Here is a 23,711-nt window from a genome sequence, read left to right as displayed (position 1 = left end):
TTTGAAATGTATGTTATGGGTTAAACTAAAGGACTATTTTATCCTCAGTTACAAATTCAATTAAACTAAATAAAATATAAGTAAATTAATTTATTTGAAAAATATATTTTTAAAAATATTGTGTAAACTGTAAACTAGATATTCGGAATTTTGCTGAATTGTTTTTTTAAAAATGATGAATTAATTTATTATATATAATATTAATCAATAACTAAAAGATTAAATTAAGATATAATAATTAACATATGCCCTTAATTAATAATTAATTAAACGTTAAAAAAGAAACACAAAATAATTAAACTCATCATTGTTAAAATTATTTTTAAAAATCACTGCTTATAGTTTAGATATTGAAATTTGTTTGATAATGATGAAGTAGTTTATTATGGAAAATATTAATCAATAAAGAAAATTAAAGTTCAGATAAAAAAAAATAAAAAGTGGTTTTATAAAACATAAACAATACAAAAATGAAAAAATCACATTTATAATTAACTAATAATTCTTCAATTTTTTCATTTTATAAATGTTTTTATTAAAATAATTATATATTTTAATTTATTTTGAAAATTATTAACTCTAATAAAATAATAAAAAATGTGAACTTTTAGAAAATAAATCAACAGTTCAAAAAAATCGACTATGTAATAGATCAATTAATAAAAGAATAAATCATCTTTTTAATATAAGTCATAAAAAAAAACATAATTCAGCAGGAATAAAATATAAGTCGGCAGTTCAAAAAGTCAATCATATTAATAAGTCAACTTAAAATGAAATAAGTCTACTAAGACCAAACAAATCGACGGAAAAAAAATATAAGTCAACATCATCAAAAGTCGACTATGTAAGAAAAACAATCAAACAAAAGAAAGTCGACAATTTTAAAATAAATCGATGGAAAAATAAATAAGTCGACAAAAATTAAACTTAAGTCAACCATTCAAAATATCGACCTTATTAATAAATCAATGTAAAATGTAATAAGTCAACAATAAATAAACAAATCAACAGATAAAAAATATAAATCGATGAACAAAAAAAATAAGTCACCAGTTAAAAAAGTCGACTATGTTATATGTCTACTAGTCATAACATAAGTCAACTGTTTTAATATAAGTCGATGATGAAGATAATTAAGTCAACATAAGTTAAAAACAAAACGATTGTTCAAAAAATCGACATTATAAATAAATCAACATTTATAAAATAAGTCTAAAACAAAATAAATTTAAATCTAAATAATATCAACAAAAATATTTAAATTCTTTTTTATTCAAAATTTAAGATCATTAATTGATTGATGTAATCATTATTTAAAATATAATACATAATTTTTGTTATAATTTTAAATTATTAAATAATGTATTCCGAATTTAATAATTTTTAAAAGTAATTTATTTTTAAAATTGATTTGTTTTTAAATATAAATTAAAATTTTATTGTTTTAATTTAATTGTTAACATTGTTTAATAATAATGATATTTCTGTCAATTTCCCTTTCAAAATGTGTAGTTTTCAAATAACTATAATATTAAGTATAATTTTAAAATTTCTTTACAAATTTAGTATATTTTTAAAATTATCCCAATACTATATTAAATAACAAATACCAGTAACCAACTCGAGATAACGCATACCACAAAAGAATCACTAAATTAATCATACACATATTCCTTGTCCTTTTCAACATTAGGATCTTCATTAAAGGGATAATGGAAGATTCAAGTGTTCAAAACGATTCAAAAGATAAGAGGAAGATTTAAGTGTTCAAAACGAATACAAAACAAAACAACTAACAGGATAATGGAAGATTTAAGTGTTCAAAACGATTACAAGTATGATTAACAAGAAAAAACCTTACACAACTGAATAGTAGCTTATACAAGCGGGATTTCAACTTCTTTAACGTTGTACTCCCAAAACGATAAACCAACAATCATACCAACACCAGAAAAGACCAGATAGCATAAAATTTTGAAATTCTGGCTGCTGCTGCTTCTTGTCCATAGACTTTCGGAAGAAGTGGAAGAATTAAAATTGTTATTATTCAATAGTGTTTTTTTTTCCAATTAAACATTAAATTAAAAGGATAATTCTATGGTTGGTTGTCCAAATCGAATGATTTTTTTTTTTTTGTGACAGCCAATAATTTTGTTATGTTTTTGTAGTATGAAAAACATATATGTGAATTTATGGACGCAAATTGAACAAAGTAGATTTTGAACGGTCAGAGATGAACCGGTTTGATTTAATGTTAGATTGATTTCCGGTTTAACTACCCAAACCCGGTCGAGCGACTACCAGAAAACCCTAAATACCCACACCCTGCAACCCATTTGGGCGTCGTCACTCTCACATAAACCCTAAAACCTTACACTGGAGTGAAGAGGCAGATAGCAAACAAAAAAAAACGCAGTCTTTGCGGAATTTAAGAAAAGAGAAAAGATGAGACCACCAATGCGCGGCGGAGGAGGTTTCAGGGGTAGGGGAGGACGTGACGGCGGCGGTAGATTCGGTGGAGGAGGAGGACGATTTGGTGGTGGAGGTGGTCGCTTTGGTGGTGGTGGTGGTCGCTTTGGTGGTCAGAGAGACGAAGGTCCTCCTGCGGAAGTCGTTGGTTCGTTTCTATACTTGACATAGCTTTTTACTTAGTAAATATGTATCATTTGTCATCGGAGTTTTGAATTGAATGAGCTGTTTCTTGAATGTGTAGTATTAAATGTACAAGTAACAAAATGTTTTATCAGTGTTTTCTCATTGACGAATCTTATCATGCTACTTTGTTCCCCTTGAGCTAGCCTTATGATGCTTTTGACTGATTTGGTTGTTGTATGGTTTATCGTTTAGTTTCAGCTTTGTGTTGAGTTTATGGTTGTAATGCATAGTGATGTATAAATGCTTGTGAAGACGTTTCTTCTTGATTCGTTTGTGATGTGAGGTTTCGTTCTTTTGGTTTCAGAGGTCGCAACATTCGTTCATGCTTGCGAGGGAGATGCTGTGACTAAACTCTCAAATGAGAAGATTCCTTATTTCAATGCTCCGATCTACCTAGAGAACAAGACTCAGATTGGGAAAGTTGATGAAATCTTCGGGCCTATTAATGAATCTGTAAGTTGTCTCTGTTTCTGTTGTCTTCTTGTTCCTCTTATAAGCAAACAAAAGGATTCATTCAGTCATTAATTCTGTTTTGTTTCTTCTTCTTCTTCAGTTGTTTTCTATCAAAATGATGGAAGGTATTGTAGCCACCTCGTATTCTCCTGGTGACAAGTTCTTCATCGACCCTTACAAGCTTTTGCCTCTCTCTCGATTCCTTCCTCAGCCTAAGTAAGTCTCACTTTATAACACATTTGTCAAATTATGTCTCTTTTTCTGAACTTGAAGTAACATTAGTGAGCTAGACACTTGAAACTTTTTAGCTAGTAGTTTTTTCCCCTCTGACATATTAAGACTTACAATGGGGGATTAGCACATTAGTGAGATACACTATTAGTTTGAAAGATGTTAATTGTAGCAAACTCCATTTAACGGTATGTCTTTGTTTTTCCAGGGGTCAGTCAACAGGTGGACGTGGAAGTCGTGGAAGAGGTGACGGTGGTAGAGGTAGTTTCCGTGGTAGAGGTGCTCCAAGAGGTAGAGGCCCTCCAAGAGGTAGAGGATTTCCATCGAGAGGCGGCCCTCGTGGAAGCTTTAGAGGCCGAGGAAGAGGATAGTTTCTTCTCCTGCTTTACTAGCTTTATCCAACAGACTTGTACCCTTTGTTTTATGTATGAGTATGACTATCGTTTTCCCAGATTCTCAATTTTCAAGACTTCGGTTTTTAATCTATGGCTTAAAAAAAAAATTAAAATTGCATTGATTAGCTCAGCTTGATAGAAATTTAGAAAAGGGTTAAACCGCCATTAGCACTTAATTATTACTCTAGAGTATAAAATCAACAATATTGAAGGATTATCTGAAATCTTGTCTTGAACTTCCATGGGGATTTTATCAAGAACCCCAGCCTCTTATAGTTGTAGCTTGAGCGACTCGGTTAATACCAAGGGTGAAAGCTCCCATACGGAGATCACATGAGTGAGTCGTACACATCTCTTTCAAGTCTTTGAATCCTCTAGTCATGTATGTCTTTAGCTCCTTGTTCACCTTTTCTTCATTCCACATGAATCCTTGTATATTCTTCACAAAGATAGATTTTATACGAATCAGTTTTTTTGATCGACTGGCTTTAGAGGTTCGGTTAGGTCATACATTCTTGATTAGAGTCTTACCTGAACCCACTCGAAGTAACTTACAGTGACTCCTCCCGAGTTTGCGTATATATCTGGGAGGATTACAACACCTTCCCTCCTCAAGATCTGCAGAGACAATGATATAGAGTCTCTGTTAATGCTCAGTTTAAGAAGAAGAAAGAGCAAAAAACAAAGAATCAGATTTTCTAACCTCATCAGCCTCAGGATCAGTTGGGTGATTAGCACCTTCAATGATAAATTTCGCTTTGATTTCGTTTGCATTTTCCCTAAAAACAGACCAAACTCAAGAGTTTCATAGGAAAGTCATGAAAGAGAGAAGATTAATTTATGAGACAAGAATCTTTAAAGACCTGTTGATGACACCGCCTAGTGCTGCAGGGACAAGAATATCACAATCTTCGACAAGAATAGAATCAGTATCAATCGAATCAGCACCATCAAACCCTTTGATTCCTTTGTTTTCTTCGACATGCTCAAGCAAACCCAAAATATCGATTCCGTTCTTGTTCTTGATTGCTCCTGTGACATCGCTCACCGCCACAATCTTCCCACCTTTTTCACTTATCAACTTCGCCGCCCAAGAACCAACATTCCCAAAACCCTAAGAAACAGAGACTGTATGAGTGACTTCACACGCAAGTAACATCTCTGAGTAAACATTTTTTTACTTCTTATACCTGGATGGCGAATCGCTGTCCTGATATGCTCATTCCATGTTCGTTGAGCAAAGCTTCTGTTGCAAATAGTACTCCTCTTCCTGTCGCTGCATCTCTCCCAAGAGATCCACCAAGATCCTGCTCAAAACATCATCCTTAAAAATCACATCTCACTCAGTTTTAGATTGGTTGAACACATAAACCGAACCAACCTAATAAGAGCCGTCACTTACAATGGGTTTTCCAGTCACAACAGCCGGCGAGTGTCCGTGAAATTTTGAGTATTCATCAAGCATCCAAGCCATTGTCTGAAAAGTTTCATTACTATATTTCAGACAACAACAACAACACATAAGAACTCCATTGGAAGTACATGCATGAAGAAGATTTTAAGATCAACCTGAGGACCGGTTCCCATATCAGGAGCTGGAACATCGGTATGAATCCCGATGAGATCGTGAATCTTCTGAGTGAAAACACGAGTCAAACGTTCGAGCTCCGAGATGCTTAGCTCACTCGGGTCACAACCTATTCCTCCTTTGGCTCCTCCGTAAGGTATCTTAGCCACTGCTGTTTTCCATGTCATAAGTTGAGCCAAAGCATTTACTTCATCCGGTTCAACCTGTCAATAACCGAAATCTAGTTTATACTCCATGCCAATATTGAATTTGGTTAGGTTTGATGACAAAAAAAAAGAGAGTTAAACAAACCTCAGGATGATATCTGATTCCACCTTTCATGGGACCTCTTGCATTGTCGTGTTGAACTCTGAATCCAACAAATGATGCAAGAGTTCCATCGTCCTTCGGTATGGTACATTCTACCTGCAATAATTGGTTACTTCCGGTATAAAGATCTTGAACCGGATCGGTTCCGCTGATCTTTTATAGTATGGACATGAGAAACAGAGGAAAGAGTCTCGAACCTTGATCTCTCTGAAGGGAATGAGAAGACTTTTCTCGAGCTTTGAGTCTAAACCAAGAAGCCTAGAAGCTAGCTTGAAGTTTCTGTTGGTTGCTGCCAAAGCATTCATGGCTTTCTTTTGTCTTCTTAATTTTTTTGTTTATTTTGATCAGAGACTCTAATATCAAAACAGTTGGAAACAAGTGTGATTCTTGCTTATGTTATTGCAAGTGTATTTATATAGAGAGATGCGTATACACTTCGTCTTGATGTGTTGATCGGTATATGAGAATGAGAATTTTTGTTTTTTTTTTGTTCTCTTAACAAAAAGAGAATTTATATAAGGAATATGAATATAATAATTAAATAAAGTCATACCCATAATTGATTCTGATTTTGAGTATTCAGAATAGTATGTTTCTCTGTAGGAAAGTTTTCAGACACAATTAAAAAAAAAAAAAAAAAACTAGTTTATAAAAATTGCACATGTCCTCTATGTGTATAAATTGGAAAAGTGTGGAATATTCATTAATGAAAACAATCCGGAGAGTAATTAAGCAGAATAATATTGTATTCTTTTCATTCCACAAAGATCACTACAAGAATACGAAAAATCAAAATTTTATTCACAGGATCGTGACATTGACATACATATTACATAGATAAAAGAGATAGTTTGTAAAATTAAATCTAACTGTATCACACTATGTCAATTTTCTTCATTTCTAAGATTATTTATTTAATTTGAGTAAAAATATTAACAAAAACCAAATACAATGACTATTTATACCATACGTATACTTCCTTTTAGAAAGTAGAAACCAATAAATTAAAGTCTTTATATATCATTAGTAAACTATATGATAATATTTAACACAAATATAACATTCCGAATTAGTTAGTATCTTATACTTTCATAGGTAGGCCGACTAAATTATACGATCCCAAATGAATCTTGCATGTCATAAGATCTTTACGTGTTATTAACTTATTCTATTCCATTAGCTAGCACCTACTCATATGTAGCGTATACACTTTCGTGAGTAGTGTGACAAAAAAAAAACGTATACACTTAGTGGAGAAAAAAACGTATACACCTATTATTACACACACAAACAAATATATTCAGTTTTGATTGTAAATATTCTTCGCACATATGTTTTTTTAGATACTCAAATCAGAATCTTTAGGGAATTAGAGGACGACACGAGAGGATGCAACAAATCAAGAAACAAAACATTTACAAGATTCCATCAAGAAAGAATCTTTTGGAAAAAAGATTCCCCATGATTTATTTATGCTTCCACTAATATAAATTGATTTATCGTGGATTTCCACCAATATTTCGTTCTCTACCAATTTCCAAAAGAAGATATCAATTTCGTAATAAAATTAATTTGAACCTATAATCAACCTCTAGTGTTTCCAAAATTGATCTAACCCTCTTTGGTCAAACACAAACTAATAAACGTACATTGTGCCCCAATAGAAAAATCCTGTTCATGATAGGCTATTGTCACGGATTCACTATTTTACAAAAATGTTATGCTTTAGCTTTTTATATCACCTTTTTCTCTTAAAATAATTGATATAGAAAATAACCCAAACAGATATTTAAAATAATAGAGAAGTCTAAAATCAAACCTAACTCAAAAAATCAATTCAAGGCCATAAATTATCCTTCTTAAACGGATAAGCCAGTTAACATTATGGGCTTTATAGCCCATCATTAATCTCTAAGTTGATGCTTAAATGCTCAATTAAACGTGTCTTTAGGGACCAAGTCTCTGCCACTCCATTAATGTCGGTTCCTATTTTCCCTAAATTTAATCTGTTGACCAGTTTGCAAATTCTAACAAGAAAATTAAAAGATTTGTGGAACTCGTTTACTTATTTTTCAAATTTTTTTATAATTTTTAACATCAGAAATTTAATGATTAACATATTCTTTATGTAAAGATCTTCGTAACAACATAATTGAACATTAAGTAATTAACATAAATCTTCAAAACAATCACTGAACAAAACTAACATCAAGCAAAAATATGCCACAAAATTAACAAAATAAGAACATATGCATGAAATAATAAACCATACTTCATCAAACTGATGGAAAAATTGAACCCACATAATTTAAAATCCTGAAGAGCTCCAACACAACAAAAGCTTTGACACTCAGATCAATGTCAGTCAAACCGATTTCACTTCCGAATGTAAACTGATAATATATTGTTAAATTTTTAAATGTTAGTAAAAGATCATTTGACTTTGTAATTTTGTTTTTTTTTCCTCATATATAAATAATCTAATACTTTAGTATTATATAGTTTTGTTGGGTAATGAAAATAAAAGTGGTGACAGTTATTCTTTTCATATCAATTATACTTATATTTTTCAAAAAAACTTTGATTATTAAAATGCGTAAATTATGTGTGTATGGAATAGATTAGAAACGGAAAAACAGTCTTTTGAACAAAAAAAAATAGAATAAAAAGCAATAATTGTATATTTCCTACTATATTTAGAATAAAAAGCAATAATCTACTAGATTTAATATGTAAATAGTTTATTTTGTCTTCCCATTTATCGTTAATTACTTAACACATTGATAAATGTAGTATCTCCAATATTATTATTTTGAGCTTCTCTCGCTTTGTCTCGTCTCTTTCACTTTTCATCTGCCTTAATAAAATTTTGGTGTTAATAATGATTTTAGTTGATGTTAATGACGTTTCCTATTCATTACCATCACTGATCAAATCAATTCAAGGCCATAAATTATCCTTCTTAAAAGGATAACCCAGTTAAAAATAAAATAAAATAAAAAATAAGCCAGTTAACATTATGGGCTTTGTAGCCCATCATCAATCTCTAAGTGAAAAGCAAACATGCTCAATTAAACGTGTCTTTAGGGACTAAGTCCTCATCATTACCATTACCATCACTGATCACCCTTCCCCATTGTTCTCTTCTCTCCATCTGTCTGCCACTCCATTAATGTCGGTTCCTATTCTCCTACCCACAATGACCCCTCAAGATACTCGAGAGGAAAAGGAAAAAAAAATCAAAATTCCAAAACAGACACAGGAACGAGCTCAACAAAACTCTTCCGTCATTTGAGAATCAGAGCACATTTTGATTCCCAAGGTAATTAATTATTCTCTTGATGCCATGTGAAAGGACCCATTTTGTTCCTCTTTCCTGTGATCTTTTCTCTTTTTTTTTTTTTATCTTTGATTCTCTTGCGGTAAATTATAGGGTGATCGATTTATAAATCATGGTTGTCAAAAAGGATTTGAATTTAAGTTGTTTTGTTGATCTTTCTTCTGGAGACACTGATTTAGGAACCTATTGATTTATGAAAAGAATTACATTTTCTAGTCATAACATTATGGAGCTTGGATTGTAGGAATCTTTATTCTGCTCTATTGAGAAATCAGTGTATCTTGTTGTGAACTTGTCTTTATTACCTTTGGAATTTATTCGAGAAGAGTGGTCATCTTTAATTGTTGTTTGAACGTGTCTTTGCAGGTTACAGTTTCTGGTGGTTTTGTTTCTCTGAGTTTTGGTGATAGATCAGATTAACAGACAGGGTTTTGAGAATGTCGACAGTTGGGAATTCGACAAACATATTTTGGCAAGAATCACCCATTGGGAAAGCTGAAAGACAAAAGTTGTTAAACCAGAAGGGTTGTGTGGTGTGGATCACAGGGCTCAGTGGCTCAGGTTATGTATAAATCTTCCTCATTGTGATGATTACTTTAGATGCCTTGTTTCTGTCTAAAGTTCTTATGTTATACATACATAAGTCTCTGTCTATATTCTAAATTCTTAGCCTGAAACATTGTGCAGGGAAAAGCACGTTAGCTTGCTCGCTGAGTAGAGAGCTTAACAACCGAGGAAAGCTATCATATATTCTTGATGGGGACAATCTTCGTCATGGTTTGAACAAAGATCTTGGTTTCAAGGCAGAGGATAGAGTTGAAAATATACGCAGGGTCGGTAAGTACACAGTTACTTAGTATGTCTCGAATCGGGTTGGTGAAAGTCTGAATCCTAAGAAAGTCATTCATACAAATGCTAATATTTTAGAAGGATGTGTCTCATAGTATTAATAGTAAGGGCTTACATAATACCTAAAAGCTGAGATAGGTTCTAGTTTATATTGGGTCTCATACAAAACCCCATCGATTTATACATATTGTTTTACACCTGAAAGCTGAGATAGGTTCTAGTTTATATTGAAAGAAAACCATTTATACAGTATGTTGAAACGCAGGAGAAGTAGCAAAACTCTTTGCGGATGCTGGTTTGATCTGCATCGCCAGCCTCATATCTCCGTATAGAAAAGACCGTGATGCCTGCAGGGAGATGATGCAGGATTCATCATTTATTGAGGCAAGCTATTTGAAACCAGATTTTACAGATCCCCCATTCAGTTTATGATATTGGCTTCATGTTGTTGCATAAACTCTTCAGGTTTACATGAACATGTCTCTACAATTGTGTGAAGCAAGAGACCCTAAAGGCCTATACAAGCTAGCCCGTGCAGGAAAGATCAAAGGTGAGATAACATAAACTTCCATACAAACAGAATAGAGAAAGTTGCTTCCATATCATTTGAATCTTTATATAGAGTGCCTTTTCTTTCTTCTTTTCTTCATACCCTTTTTCTCAGGTTTCACGGGAATAGATGATCCGTATGAATCTCCCTTGAATTGTGAGGTATGATCTATGTGAATATATATATGATTCTTCTTCAAGAATATGGCAAACTAAAAGACTATCTTGCGTGTGTGTGAAATATGTTAATCTGACTTTGTATGTATGTTTTGTGAAACCTAACAGATAGAGTTGAAAGAGAAAGAAGGAGAGTGTCCTTCCCCTGTAGCTATGGCTGAAGAAGTCATCTCTTATTTAGAAGACAAAGGTTTCCTTCAAAACGAGTAACCCTTCACCATATAATCCAACGGCTGGGATTAGTTTCATTTTTTCCTTTTCTTTTCTGGGTGTTCTCTCTGGTTATTTTACTTTCCGGAGTTTTCAATTATGAAGACATATCACATATATATACTATATAGCTCCATCTCTTTCTTCTGGAACCTATCAACTTTTCTATACTGAATGTCTGAAACACAAGTCATTAAACAGCACAGTCTTACAAAGCTAAATCAGAATACTGCATTTACATCTGTTTTAAGGTAAATCACACCAATAAGTAAGTAAACAAGTCATTCCATTTGGGATGATCTACTCAAATCCTGTACAACAGCGACAAGAGCGCTACCAATATTGTTCTTGTGAATTTGATACTAGGGTACCACGGTTACTAACACACACCACTAATAAGGCACTAAGTTATTATGATAGTGAATAAATTGATTCAGGAAAAAGTTGAGATCTTTTTTGAATATTTCGTAAAAATACAGGGTGCTCTTTGCAAAGTTTCCTAAATTTTAAGATTCTGAGTTCTCTGCAATATAAAAAAAAAAAACAAAAAAACTCGATCCCGGGAGCAATTTTGAGACAAGCAAAAATGGTGTTGAACAGTCGATTGGTGGAGACGACGGTGAATCTATCGGCGGATCTCTGGCAATATGTTGCTTGTAACCCCGAGAGACTTCCTCGCGCCACCGTTCTCAATTTTATCTTCTGCATACCTCTCCTCCAACTCCGCCGCCTCGCTTCCTCTCTCGGATCGTACCTCTGCTTCGTTTCCGGCACCGGAGTCGATCGCCGCACTCATTTCGATTAATTTCCCGACGCGCAGTTTCGACGAATCTTCTGTTAAATTCTCGACTTTGATTATGTAATTTTGCCTTTTGTTTTTGATTGTAATGTAATCTGTCTGTTTGTTTGTAAACCGAAGACATTAAAATTTTAATAACCAGAATAAACCGGGAAATTTAAAAAAAGACACAAAATCAAACCGGGTTGTGATGAACCATTCACCATTGTGTTGTGTCTCTCGTCAACGGAGAGAAAGAAGAAAGCAGAGAGAGACGTGTAAGCAAAACAGAGAACATCGAAAGGTTCCGTTTTCGTGAGGGGGGAAGAAGATGAAGTCGCTAGTAGTGGCCCATTTCTCAACGCCTTTAATCACTTCTAGATTCTTGTTCCCTTCATGTCTTAATCACCACCGAGCTTCAATAATCTCCGCCGTCTCTTTTCCCACCGTCCGCCGCCGATATTCTCCTCTCGCCATGGCCTCAGCAGCTCAGTCTTCTTCTCAGGTATCTATCTATCTATCTGGAGGATTCAATGTTTGAAGTTTTATTAATGAATCTGATTTTGGATTCTAGTGGGTGGGTTTTATTGGTATTGCTCAGTGTATCTGTATCTTGATTGATGTGGCTCGATGATCTCTAATGTTGTGTCGTTTCTGTCATTAGACAAAGAAAAGGTCGAACCTTTTTATTCAAAATGGCAGATTTGTGCATGTAAGCTCTACGAGGATGCTATGTTTTAGATTTGAAAAGGGGAAAGTTTATATTCGTTAGTGATCCTTTGTTCTTCTCTAATTTCGTGTTATCAGTTTTGATTTTTGTATGTCATTTTTAGTTGATGACTCATGTATTTGTTAGTTATATTGAGACTTTGAGTTCAACTGTTGGAAACTTCTAACTTTGTGTCATATACTTGTACTAATCAGGCTGTGTCTTCCGGGAGTGTCGACAGTGATACAGATGTTTTTAAATTGATTCAAGCTCACGAGGTAACTACTGTGCCAATCTTGTAATCGTGCTATCTTAATATATCTACCTTGATAACCATTCTTGTTCTGAGTGCGATGTGAATGAGTTTTAAAGTGTTGATATATGTGGTCTTCTTATTTTCAGGAGAAGGCTGCTCGTCTTTCCCCAGTCGAAGAAATCCGAACTGTGCTTAATGGTAGCCTTTGCGGTATGCTTTCCACTTTTTCTCAGGTGAGAGCAATTAAGTTTTTTCTTCTGTGAATATAGTGTGTACCCAAGTCCTACGATTCTGATTATTGTTGTTCACTATGTCACACATTGTAATTTCAAAAGCTACCTTCATTCTATCTCATTTACCGTAATTTTGATGTGGTGCAGAAGTATGAGGGTTATCCTTCAGGGTCAATGGTTGATTTTGCATGTGATGCTGATGGTTCACCAATTCTGGCAGTTAGTAGCTTGGCAGTTCATACAAAGGTTTGTAGCTTATTCAAGGACTTATGATAATTCATCTCTGTTTTGCTGCAATTAATTGGAGGACTTTGAGCGGCCTTATAATTCATTCAGCCGTTTGCAGGATCTTTTAGCTAATCCAAAATGCTCTCTACTAATTGCTAGAGACTCAGATGATAGGACCGGTTTGAGGATCACCGTACATGGTGATGCAGTGTTGGTATGTATTTCGCCTTTGTTTGTTTTATATGCACTTACATTCAAATAGAAATCTTGATTGTTTTTTCTATGTGTTATTTAGGTTTCTGATAAAGATCAAGCAGCTGTTCGATCTGCCTATTTAGCCAAGCATCCCACTGCTTTTTGGGTAAACACCCTTTCTTGTAATGACTAGAAAGTGAAGAACCTCCCAAAGACAATGTATCGTGCCATCTTTATTAGTTAACTGAAACCTTTTCTTCTTGAAACGTTGAAGGTTGATTTTGGGGACTTCAGCTTTATGCGGATCGAACCGAAAGTGGTCAGATATGTTTCAGGGGTTGCAACTGCTTTTCTGGGATCTGGAGGTATCTTTTCTGCTTCATCTTATTTATATTCTATCTTATGCTATCCAGTTTACGTAATCCCACTAATATATTACTTAGTACTTACTCTCTGAAATCTCCATTACCAGAATTCAGCAAAGAGGAGTTCCAAGCAGCCAAAGTCGATCCCATAGCTCAGTATGCAAAGCCTGTAACGGTATAACAATCATATCCCTAGTACAATCGTCAACATATAGCAGTAGATGTTTACTAACAACTCCTTTTCATTTCGGCAGTCTCACATGAACAAAGACCATGAAGAGGATACCAAAGCCATTGTACACAATATAACATCCATACCTGTAAGTGATTTAATTCATTATCTTGATCTTGGTCAACACAGACCTTGAGTAATGTACATATATATTAACATAGATCACATTCAAACTATAGAATGAGTAAATTTCATTGAATATCAGGTGGAGAGCGCCTTGATGCTGGATTTGGACAGCCTTGGTTTCAACGTTAAGGCTACTCTTCAAGGGAACACCTTCAAACTCCGAGTTCCGTTCCCAAGACGCGCACAAGACAGAAAGTAAGATCAAGACTCTATGTTGCAATTTGTTCCCAGTTTCGGACTAGAAACTTAAGAGTTAAAACTACTGATTCCCTTTACTGTAAGAATGATCCAAAACTGATTGAATAACTCTTAAATTGGTGGTGGTGGTGGTGTTTGCAGGGATGTGAAGACACTGATTGTGGAAATGCTTCAAGCTGCTAAGTCAGTTTCCAATTAGTTAGCTAAAATAAAGATGGAAAGAAGCTATACCTTCTGAATCCCGCTACAATAAGAAAAGCTTCCTCCTTTACACAATGCTTATCTTATCATAAGTTGCAGAATAACATTCATTTAATCATGTATATATCTTAAATAACAAGAGTATAACTAAACTTATACTTGTAAAAGTTATATATAATTTGTGAAATCGCTAATGAACGTATAATTAGATCAAATGACAAAATTCGAAGTCTTGTTATATTCTTTTATATCATTTTTATGTACTTAGTAATAAAGAGGAAATGAGAAACAAATGACTGGATGAAATTGTAGCAAAATCAAAAAAGGAAAAATCCGTTACAGAAAAAGGAAATCACAAACTCTTATTAATAATTAAAATATATAAAAAAAAAAAATAAAAAAAAATAACTGAAAATTATCTTTTCAAAATATCCAATTAGGGAAAACTACCTTAACTCTCTGATTTGTCACCAGTGTAATTAATTGTGTTATCAAATTCGAATAGTTATCATTTTTTAATATTAGATTGTGGATGAGAGAAACCGCTTCAGTTTGAGTCACAAATTTTGCAGGTGATCAACTCTACTATATATCTGTTGATTTTGGGATGGTTGTCGGCTTTTCCAAAATTTATCTCCTTGGTTATCACATTTGGGCAATATAAGCCAGTTCACTGTTTGCCAAGTCCATCTTCTTTGTTTCACTGGCCTAGTTTGAGAGTAGATTAATCTTTGTTCCTGTAATAGTGTAACTGTTTGTTGTGTTATCTCCAGTTTTGAGCCTCGAGTGAGTGAAACCCACCCCTAAGAGTAAGCACCACCCTGGAGGGCTTAGCTTACAATGATGTTGATTAGTTAGTTTTTTTTTACAGTGTGTTTGATTTGTCCCCATCCTGCTTCTCAAGTGGTTAGCTTCCTGCAGTGGTACTAATAAAGATATATGTCAGACAATTATTGGTTACACACTTGAGAGTCTGTGACCAAGTTATAACAAAATAGGATTATGATCTAGAAACAATATAAGATTGTAATAGATCATCATCATGTTACAACAAGTTACAACAAAGCACATACATTGTCACAAAGAAGATGATTTATCCTTGTGTTCAACATCAAAGTGCTCAACCGAATACATTTCATCTAAAATACATTTTTCTTTCAGAGAAGTAAACCCACGAAAGTTAGCTTGAATCAATACGAAAACTTGTCAATCTGAATCAGTCTCCAAATTTCCCATGGCTTTCAATCCTCTTGCTCGCCTCTGCAACACACAAACACATAACATCATTTATTCACCTAAACAAAACAAATCTTAACCTCAATCGCTACTATGGAATCACTGGATTAGAAAATGAGAAAAGTCCATACCTTCTTAGAGCTCTTCTTCACCCTAACATCATATCTATCTGGGCACAAATCAGCCAACCAGGTTCCAGGACTCACCATCTATATTATATAAATAAACCAAACCAAAAAAAACATTATTCTCAAAACTGTTACTAAAGAAGAATCTTCAACACACATTCTAAAAAGACAAGAAAAGAAGAACTGACAAGTAAGCTTCGTTGGATGAGTTTGGCTCTCTTCTTAGGCCTATGTGAAGGTTTACAACCTTTCATAGCCAAGAAATCTTCTTCCTTCTCTTTGTTTGACAACGTAATAAACAGCTTCGGCCACATAGCCTCGTCCTTGATGTTGACATCTTCTCCATTGTTTGCATCAAAACAATCTTTACCAATGGTATCCACAACACCTCTCGTAGTATAATACCTCTCTTCTTTCTCCGGCCGTCGCTCTGGTAATCCAGATCTGAGGCTTGTCCCTTCTGATCCTCTACAAATCAAAATAAAAATAAAAAAATAAAAAATAAAAAATAAAAAAAAACCCACCAAGAAAGTGTGAGTCTTTGGCTACGATTCCAAGAGTAGTATTGAGCAATTCACTAAAAGGAAACAATCAAATCAGAAACACATACTTGGAGAATCGAGTGGATTGAAGGAGGAAGGTTTCATGACCTAGAAAGCGAGAAGAAGAGTGTTTAGAGCGAGAGATCTTTTTGTCTTTGGCTCGAAGACATCTCAATCTCTTCTTGTTTCCCCACTGTAAGAAGATTTCTTGTTCTAACGCTGACGGCATACTTGGAAGCACTTCTCTGGCTCTCTCTCTGATCGATTCGATCGTCCCAACAGACAACTAACTAGAGATTGTTAAGAACTGAAAAATCAAAAGAGAAATTGATTCAGTAATAGAAATCGATGTTAAATTGATTACAATTCACAAAAAGATGTGAAATTTCTCTGGGAAATTAGAGAAAGAAGAAGCTTGAGCTCTGCAAAAGTTACCTATCTTTTTTCTCTCAGGATCCACAAGTCCCGGTAAGTGAAATGAATCTGATTGGCAAACACAGATCGATGTTTTCACACCGGTGAGAAAGACGAAAGTGGAAATTCTGATGACTTCTACGACGTCTCTCTTTCTCTTTCTCTCTACCGACTCTGTAAACGAGAGAGGGGGAAGAAGGCAAAGGTTTGGTGGTGGTTTAGGCCTTCGTTTAGTTAGGGCATCATCTCTTTGTATCTGCGCCGTTGATGGAGTGTTCTTTATTATTAACCGTTCGATTTTAACATTTGACGGTCCGATTTCATAGTACTGTTAAGTGGGAAATTTACGGTCTGGTTCTTTTTTCCCTAGTGGCTTAAAATCGACTTTTAACCGGAAAATCTACTTAAGTTCTGGTTTAGCCCCTTTTCTTCCCCTTTACCAACCAAACATTTACACAGTTTATTTTCTTCTTTTCCTTTTTTTTTCCTTAATAAAATTTAGAATAAGCTTTTAATTCCATTATAAGAACTTTGAAAGAAATGCTTAAGAAAATTAAGAAATTGTCAAATGATATATAAGTTCTTATTACTGACGTTAAGGAAATTTACATATGAAATAATATTCACAATGATCTAATTCAACAAAATAATATAATTTATAAAGCTTTATTTATTTAAACTAAGAACATTCAAGTATGAAAAATGAACTAGTATTAATGTATTATAATGAAGCTTATATATGGGCATGGATAGACTCGTTATGATTTCAAATTCCATCGTAGTAACCCCCGAAAGATATTTGAGCTCTTACGACAGGAACACCTTTCGTACCAAATATTGCTTCGTTGATCTTTGTTGCATGATTCACAACTTCTTTCATCCTCTGCATCTCCACCAATAAAAAAAAAGAAGAAACAATATTTCAAATTAAAATCTACGCTAGAAATTATAATGCTCTCTAATTAATTAGCACAAGAAACAATCAGAAATACAAAACGTACAAAGATATAAAACGAGAATCGTTTCTTTTCAATTATAGAGATTGTTCCAGTGAACACGTCAACTTTGAGCTTATCATTTGGTCCGCTTAAAATATTCAAAATACTTGTTCCTATTATTTAAACAAAAGTTATCAATCAGTTAATCATACAATATCTGGAATAAATTTCAAAAAATATTGTAACTTTTATAACAATTAGCCAATATACTATCAGGCAGACAGATTACCAACTAATCGTCATGAACCATTAACATCAGAAAATTGTTTTCTACCATCTCTTTCCACTATATTGGTTCACATTCATCTTCACAAATATTACTTTTTTTTTTCTGTAGAAGGATTCATATATTCTATACAGTCTCTTATCCAAATCTATCACTCCCTTATCTTTCATATCATTGTATAATTTACCAACATATACAAAACACCATTTGTTAGAGAAACAGAAATATTTTTTTTCTCAAGACGAGAAAAACTACTCAACTAGAGCCTACAATAAACTTTCTTTAAATTATTTAACTAAGAACATTGAACATTCAAAGATGAAATAATTTAATTTTAATAAAGTCAGGTTACCTTATTATCATCGGAGTAAATCTGGAACCTTAGCAACTGGTTCTTGTTCTTAGAAATCTTGATATTGTTGTGTCCGAGAAAGAACACACATACGGTGGCAGCAGCAGCTGCGACACCAAAAGAACAAATTGCTCCAACCCCATTGAGACCAACCTTCCACAGGTTCAATCTCTCACCATCATTATCTTCTTCCTTCAAAATAAGCTCTTTCTTATCTCCCAGGTCATCTCCTCCTTCGGAACCAGAGGGTTTCGACGCAGTATCGTCGATCTGAGGCAGAGGACTCGTGATCCTCGCTGGTGGGTCAATTTTCATGTCGGCAAATTCAGTTTCCTTCGTTATCTTGAAGGAAACTCTAGGTGACGAAACAGAGTCCGCCGAAAGGGTTTGTTTTGAATCCGGATACGGATCCGGTTCAAGATCAGGGTTATTGGGTATCTTCGTGTTGTCTTGATCCACCACCAACAAGGGTTCCCAAGCTATGGGAACTTGGACAAGCTTTTTGGGGACCATTATGGATCTTGGAGAAGACTCTGTTTCGTGAAGAGGATCCTTAGTAGATGGGCAGAGGAAGTAATCCATCACCATGGCTCCATGATGATCCTCTTCATGATCAAGCTCCTTGAAGCTGCTATTGGAGAGTAGTTCCCAATCCTCGAGATCCATATATCTCTCCTTGATCCGATCTTGGGGAAGAGTTAGGGTTTTAGGAAATTAGGAAGCGAGAAGATTTTTGTTTGAGGAAGTGAGAGATCTTTTGAATTATTGGAGCGAAGTGCGTTTGGTATTCTCATGGAGCAACAACATCTCTCTCTCTCTTTCTCTCTCCCACGTGAAGGGGTTTCAAGATCCTTTAATAGAAGACAAGACACAAGATTCAAACTAGTTGCTTTATTAAAAAAAACAAAACAATCAAGAAAAACACATAATTGCTTTAAACTACACAGAAGATGCTTTGATTAATAAGCTCTTTAATGTTGGGAAGAAACAATATCAGGTTGTAAACATGATTGATATTATTCGAAGTGGACACAAAACATACATGATACATGTACGCAAATTTAAATTAATAAAAGTATAGATTTTAAGATGTGGGTGACGAAAGTGAATTTAGAGCTTATCTAACGTAATGAAGTGACAAAAGAAGAAGTGGTCCTTTGGGGACCCATTCCAAGAAGAACCATCGATTGCCTTCTTTGACAAGGTCCTTAATTCTTCTCCTCCATCATAATTGATGAAGTCTTCTAATTTGCTAGAATCCTATAATTGTTTTAGATAGCAGTCACAAGGCTTTGGACAAAAAAAAATACATAATATATGACTTGATTATTTTTTTCTTTCTTTCTAGAGTCCCCTTTTCGGAAGGACAAGCAGTTAAGATTAGAGCTAGGTAGATTCAGACCTAGCTAATGTCAGTTCAGTTCATTTTCGTAGTGAAACCCATTTATGAGTCGGTTACTGGTTACATATAATGGATATATAGCTAAAACGTTAAATAGTTTTGGATAAGGTCTAGTTTTATTGATGTATACATCATGTTGGAGTAAGGAGATTACGAAGAATCTTTGGTACTAATTATGTCACTAGTAATATAAAAAAAGGTCGAATTACATAGTTTGATGTGAACACACTACCCATATTCCAGATTCAGTAATAATGTGATAGTGCTGGGTTTTATAAGTTTTGCGAGATAAATCGGTGTTTTCATCTCATACTATCTTATTGGTTAGTACTCTTTTATTTGGTAATATTCATTGGCTTATGACTAATTAAAGTTTCTAGAGAAGGTTTTAGAGAATTTAAAACCCTTCAAAAATCATAATTGGAGCTGTGATCTTTTACTTTTTTTTATATATAAAATTACTTCTTATATATTTTTCCTTGAAGAAACCAAAGTGATTATTCTTTTTACCTTTTATTAAAAAAAAAAAAAAAAAAAATCGAAGCCCTGCAAAAATTCCAAACGTTTCTGCTTTGTTCTTTATTTTTGTTCCCTACTTTTGGACATTTAAGCTCGATTCCTTGGTTTTTGTTTTCATGTTTATGTGGTATCTTATAATGCATCATGCACATGATGATAATGTACCATATCATGGAACCATATAGCAGAACCAACGTAACTCGAACAAGCATTACAAGACAAAGCTGCGTAAAAGATTCAGACAAATTTAGCTGACTCAATCAATCAAATTATTCAGTAAAAGAAATGAGGCCAAAACAGACATCTCAGATTTTATAGAACAAAAAAGGGAGAAAGATATTCACAAACAGAAGCAAAGCTGTTCCTGGATTTACATGCTTTGATGCAGACAAATAAACTCAGAAGTCATATAACATTTCATTAAAGGAACTTTCAGATTTCCAGAACACACTTAAAAGCTTATCTCTTTCCAACGCTGACAAGATATTAGAATATCTTTCAAAGGGCTTTGCTTATAACCCTTAGGATCAGGATTGGTCTGATGAAGTTTGGCCAAGAGAGACAGATGCGAGTGATGAAGCCCAGGCTTGTGCGTTCTTTGCCCTTTCATGGAAGTTCCTCGTTTTGATGAGTCTAAGTTTCAACCATAACCTCCTCACATCGACCATATGAAGACCACGGCTGAACAGTTGGCTTACCTCTCTAAATCTTTCCAGGTTCAGATTGGGAACATAAGAGGCCCATAACGCTCTCATGCGCGATTCAGCTATGGGGAAGACAAGGATTGCCATTTGTAAACAGATAAACAGCAGAGATAGTATCAAGAACGGGTCTTGTTTGAAGATTTCTCTGATAGATGTCCCGTTGCGCAACCATGTGATCAAATTACCATCGCCGGCATCTAAGCCTGTTGGTTCCCCTTCAGCCACATACTGGACAGGTTGGAGACCTGGAAAGCCAAAAAGAACAATCAGTTATTAATAAATCTTTCAACCCGAAATGTGCTAGTCATATCTTGGACATAAAGCAAAGCCTGTTCAGGAAGATTGGAAGAAAACACAAGCAGACTATGTGGTTTGGTGTTTTACCTGTTGCTTCTTCATAAAACTCAATTAGGGATGTAAGATCCTTTCGACCATGGTACCGAGCTTTTAAAGTTTGATTTATCATCAGGATTGAAGGTAAGCTATGGATACCATATCTAGAAAAGACACTGCAACAAAGGAATTGATGGAATCAGTTAGTAAGACAAATGAAAAGGCCAACACACATGAAGAAACCTAAAAGCACCTAGGAGAAAATCCCACTAGCGAGACATTTACACAAGGCAGATAGGGTGATGAATGAAATAGCTAACCTATACTTGTAATATAAATCAAATGAATATTTGCCAATGAAGTGTAAGACAGAGTAACAGCAAACAATAAAATATCTGCTAAGTAACAACTTTATCCATCAGAGTGCGAAAGAAGCACCTAATATGGGTTAAGTTAAGTTATGAAAAATCGGAAAAGCAATTTAAGATGATTAACTCTCAAGTCAACTATCAGTAACAAAATTTCATGATGCGAGTCATTCAATCTACTCCCCTGCTATACTAAGTAGTATGGAAATAGAATAATAGACTATATACAAAAAACAAGACTAAGTAGGGCTTCTTACGAGGGGAGTGCTTGAGAATGCTCCACCGTTAGGTGCTGTATTTGAGGAAACATGGAACTCAACATGTCAAACTTAGGGCGCAGAGCACGTGAGAATGGGCACCAGGAAGCATAAAAGAGTACTGATATATAAGCATTTCCATGGTTTAAAGCCATTAACCTGTCCAGTGAGTCTCCATCTACCTGCATAGTGAAAAATTTAGACACTGCTTTAGTTAAGAAGAAAGCTACAGATCCAACTTCATCCCCTTAGAAGAACCAAAGTCCACCTATTAAAATTTTGCTAAACCATAGTTCCAGACAGAGAAGCTACTACACAGTATGCATTATAAGAGCATTAAACTCTAAACCTAAACAGAGTCTAGATGAAGTTACAAAATTCGGATGGCAAATAACTAAATATGATGATAGTGTTGACAGGTATAGAGAAATGGGTTACGCCTAGTTATACAGATCCTAAACATCTAAGGAAAAAAAGAGAAAGACTTTTCCACTTTCCACAATAGACGAAGGAGCATTGAAAAAAATTGGTAAAGTTTGGCTCTAAGCCTTAACCATCATGCCTCAAGTAAATTTCAATACATCACACAATCGGTCCAATACTTTCAATTCACAGTAGATACGATGATCCAAACTTAAAAGAAAAAGAGAAAAGCTTCAACTTTCACGCCCAATTGCTCCCTAATTGTATAATTGGAAGAGTAAGTCCAATCCGACATATAGATATAAAGCATTTGATCTCTAACAACCCGTCACTGGGAATCTTTCACACTAAAACCCTATGAAGACACGAAACTCATCACAAAGCAAGTCCCAAATCCAGTCGGAATAAGAAAGCTTGGAAGTTGCATAGGAATCATAAAAAACTCACAAACAAACAAACAAACCCCTAGGGTAATGATGATGACAACGTACGTACGTACCTGAATAGGAGGAGTTGGATACAGATAAAGAGGACATTTAGCTTCTAAATCGAACCGGAACAGCTCGAATTCGTAATTGCAAACGGCCCGTGATGAAGCGAACCCGGGCGTAAAGCATGAGAGAGCTATCGCACAGAAGAGGAGAATCCAAACCCGAGGCGAATCCATATGAGAGGTAAATAATAATAATAATAATAATAATAGTACAAAGAGAGCGAGCAAGAAAACTATCAATAAGAGGATCCTCCTCTCAATGCACAAACAACGAAATTGCAAAATTAGGTTGGAGAAACTGCAAAATTGGAGGAGGGAAAGGGAAACCAAGATTATGAAATCAGACAGAAATGATTCAGATTAAGATAAAGAGGAGGAAAGAAGTAGGCTAGGGCTTAAGAGAAGGAGGAGGAGGAGGAGGCGAAGAAGAAAAACCTAATTTTTACAAATTTGGGGGAATCTCTCGGATCACCAAAAACTTTCTTTGAATTTTGTTTTTTGTTTTGGTTTGCGGAAGAGAAACAACTTTAACAGATCGGAAAACGCCAAAACTCTCGAAGGATTTGGTCTCTCTCTCTCTCTCTCTCTCGTTGATGATATTTTGGATATTTAAATAATAAATACCCAACCCCGGCCGGTCTTATAAATTCCATTTATTTCTGCTTGCCTTTCTTTCTTCAATGGGAAAAATTAAATTAATTTTTCTTTTACTAATTTAACATTATCGTTTTACTAGTAGTGTGAGGGAGAAGAAATAAATTTAAAAAAAAAAACGTGACACATTAATTTAATAGTTAGACTAATTTTGTTTTTGGATGGTTTATTTCATTATGGGTTCAATAATTTTAATTTACCTCAAAAAAAAAAAAAATTATAACTAAAAAAATCGGGTTTTGAGTGCTAAATAATGGGGTTATCAATAGTCCAAAAGTCTAATAAAAAATATTATAGAAGCCCAATATGATCAATCTTGTTTCTCTCGAAGCAGCTTTCTTCTCCGCTGTCACGAGATGCATCGTCGTCTCCAACTGAAACT

General features: G+C 34.5%; 7 protein-coding genes across 10 annotated transcripts; 3 read left to right on the top strand and 4 right to left on the bottom strand.

Annotated features, from left to right (window-relative positions):
- The first annotated feature begins 2,307 nt into the window (after positions 1–2,307).
- LOC104764026 (putative H/ACA ribonucleoprotein complex subunit 1-like protein 1) lies at positions 2,308–3,961 on the top strand. The gene is made up of 4 exons (XM_010487455.3): positions 2,308–2,620; positions 2,963–3,111; positions 3,212–3,327; positions 3,551–3,961. Exons 1-4 carry the CDS (start codon positions 2,449–2,451, stop codon positions 3,711–3,713), a joined length of 600 nt encoding a protein of 199 aa, XP_010485757.1. The 5' UTR covers positions 2,308–2,448; the 3' UTR covers positions 3,714–3,961.
- LOC104764025 (putative glutamate dehydrogenase 3) lies at positions 3,836–6,060 on the bottom strand. The gene is made up of 9 exons (XM_010487454.3): positions 5,832–6,060; positions 5,617–5,730; positions 5,307–5,528; positions 5,140–5,214; positions 4,928–5,044; positions 4,601–4,851; positions 4,441–4,516; positions 4,269–4,355; positions 3,836–4,176 (listed from the first exon to the last, which is right to left on the bottom strand). The coding sequence occupies exons 1-9, from the start codon at positions 5,937–5,939 to the stop codon at positions 3,991–3,993; spliced, it is 1,236 nt and encodes a 411-aa protein (XP_010485756.1). The 5' UTR covers positions 5,940–6,060; the 3' UTR covers positions 3,836–3,990.
- Positions 6,061–8,719: 2,659 nt separating this feature from the next.
- Positions 8,720–10,957, top strand: LOC104764024 (adenylyl-sulfate kinase 3). Of its 2 annotated transcripts, none has more exons than XM_010487453.3 (7): positions 8,720–8,956; positions 9,341–9,535; positions 9,662–9,811; positions 10,089–10,207; positions 10,289–10,373; positions 10,488–10,534; positions 10,658–10,957. In XM_010487453.3, exons 2-7 carry the CDS (start codon positions 9,412–9,414, stop codon positions 10,757–10,759), a joined length of 627 nt encoding a protein of 208 aa, XP_010485755.1. In that variant the 5' UTR covers positions 8,720–8,956; positions 9,341–9,411; the 3' UTR covers positions 10,760–10,957. The 2 variants fall into 2 exon arrangements, with proteins under 2 accessions (XP_010485755.1, XP_087359112.1); XM_087502986.1 differs by lacking the exon at positions 8,720–8,956 and adding an exon at positions 9,051–9,250.
- A 360-nt stretch (positions 10,958–11,317) lies between these two features.
- On the top strand, positions 11,318–14,495 carry LOC104764023 (non-canonical heme oxygenase HOZ, chloroplastic). Its single transcript, XM_010487450.3, has 11 exons — positions 11,318–12,042; positions 12,462–12,524; positions 12,649–12,735; positions 12,883–12,981; positions 13,082–13,177; positions 13,259–13,324; positions 13,433–13,523; positions 13,631–13,698; positions 13,778–13,843; positions 13,961–14,076; positions 14,221–14,495. Exons 1-11 carry the CDS (start codon positions 11,869–11,871, stop codon positions 14,276–14,278), a joined length of 984 nt encoding a protein of 327 aa, XP_010485752.3. The 5' UTR covers positions 11,318–11,868; the 3' UTR covers positions 14,279–14,495.
- Positions 14,496–15,283: 788 nt separating this feature from the next.
- LOC104764022 (uncharacterized) lies at positions 15,284–16,858 on the bottom strand. Its single transcript, XM_010487449.3, has 5 exons — positions 16,622–16,858; positions 16,255–16,493; positions 15,833–16,112; positions 15,648–15,725; positions 15,284–15,540 (listed from the first exon to the last, which is right to left on the bottom strand). Exons 2-5 carry the CDS (start codon positions 16,413–16,415, stop codon positions 15,487–15,489), a joined length of 573 nt encoding a protein of 190 aa, XP_010485751.1. The 5' UTR covers positions 16,416–16,493; positions 16,622–16,858; the 3' UTR covers positions 15,284–15,486.
- A 303-nt stretch (positions 16,859–17,161) lies between these two features.
- LOC104764020 (uncharacterized) lies at positions 17,162–19,315 on the bottom strand. Of its 3 annotated transcripts, none has more exons than XM_010487446.3 (2): positions 18,177–19,315; positions 17,162–17,483 (listed from the first exon to the last, which is right to left on the bottom strand). In XM_010487446.3, the coding sequence occupies exons 1-2, from the start codon at positions 18,840–18,842 to the stop codon at positions 17,367–17,369; spliced, it is 783 nt and encodes a 260-aa protein (XP_010485748.1). In that variant the 5' UTR covers positions 18,843–19,315; the 3' UTR covers positions 17,162–17,366. The 3 variants fall into 3 exon arrangements, with proteins under 3 accessions (XP_010485748.1, XP_019096119.1, XP_010485746.1); XM_019240574.2 differs by having other exon boundaries at positions 17,162–17,711; positions 18,177–19,263; XM_010487444.3 differs by having other exon boundaries at positions 17,162–17,489; positions 18,177–19,263.
- Positions 19,316–20,383: 1,068 nt separating this feature from the next.
- LOC104764019 (5'-adenylylsulfate reductase-like 5) lies at positions 20,384–23,308 on the bottom strand. Its single transcript, XM_010487443.3, has 4 exons — positions 22,682–23,308; positions 21,760–21,941; positions 21,186–21,310; positions 20,384–21,046 (listed from the first exon to the last, which is right to left on the bottom strand). The coding sequence occupies exons 1-4, from the start codon at positions 22,847–22,849 to the stop codon at positions 20,625–20,627; spliced, it is 897 nt and encodes a 298-aa protein (XP_010485745.1). The 5' UTR covers positions 22,850–23,308; the 3' UTR covers positions 20,384–20,624.
- Between the last annotated feature and the right edge of the window lie 403 nt (positions 23,309–23,711).

This window comes from Camelina sativa, chromosome 19 (genome assembly GCF_030686135.1).
Source record: "Camelina sativa cultivar CO46 ecotype springtype chromosome 19, ASM3068613v1".
Taxonomy (NCBI): Eukaryota; Viridiplantae; Streptophyta; class Magnoliopsida; order Brassicales; family Brassicaceae; genus Camelina; species Camelina sativa.
Note: the sequence above shows the minus strand (reverse complement) of the source record. Positions and strands in the feature narration are given on the sequence as shown.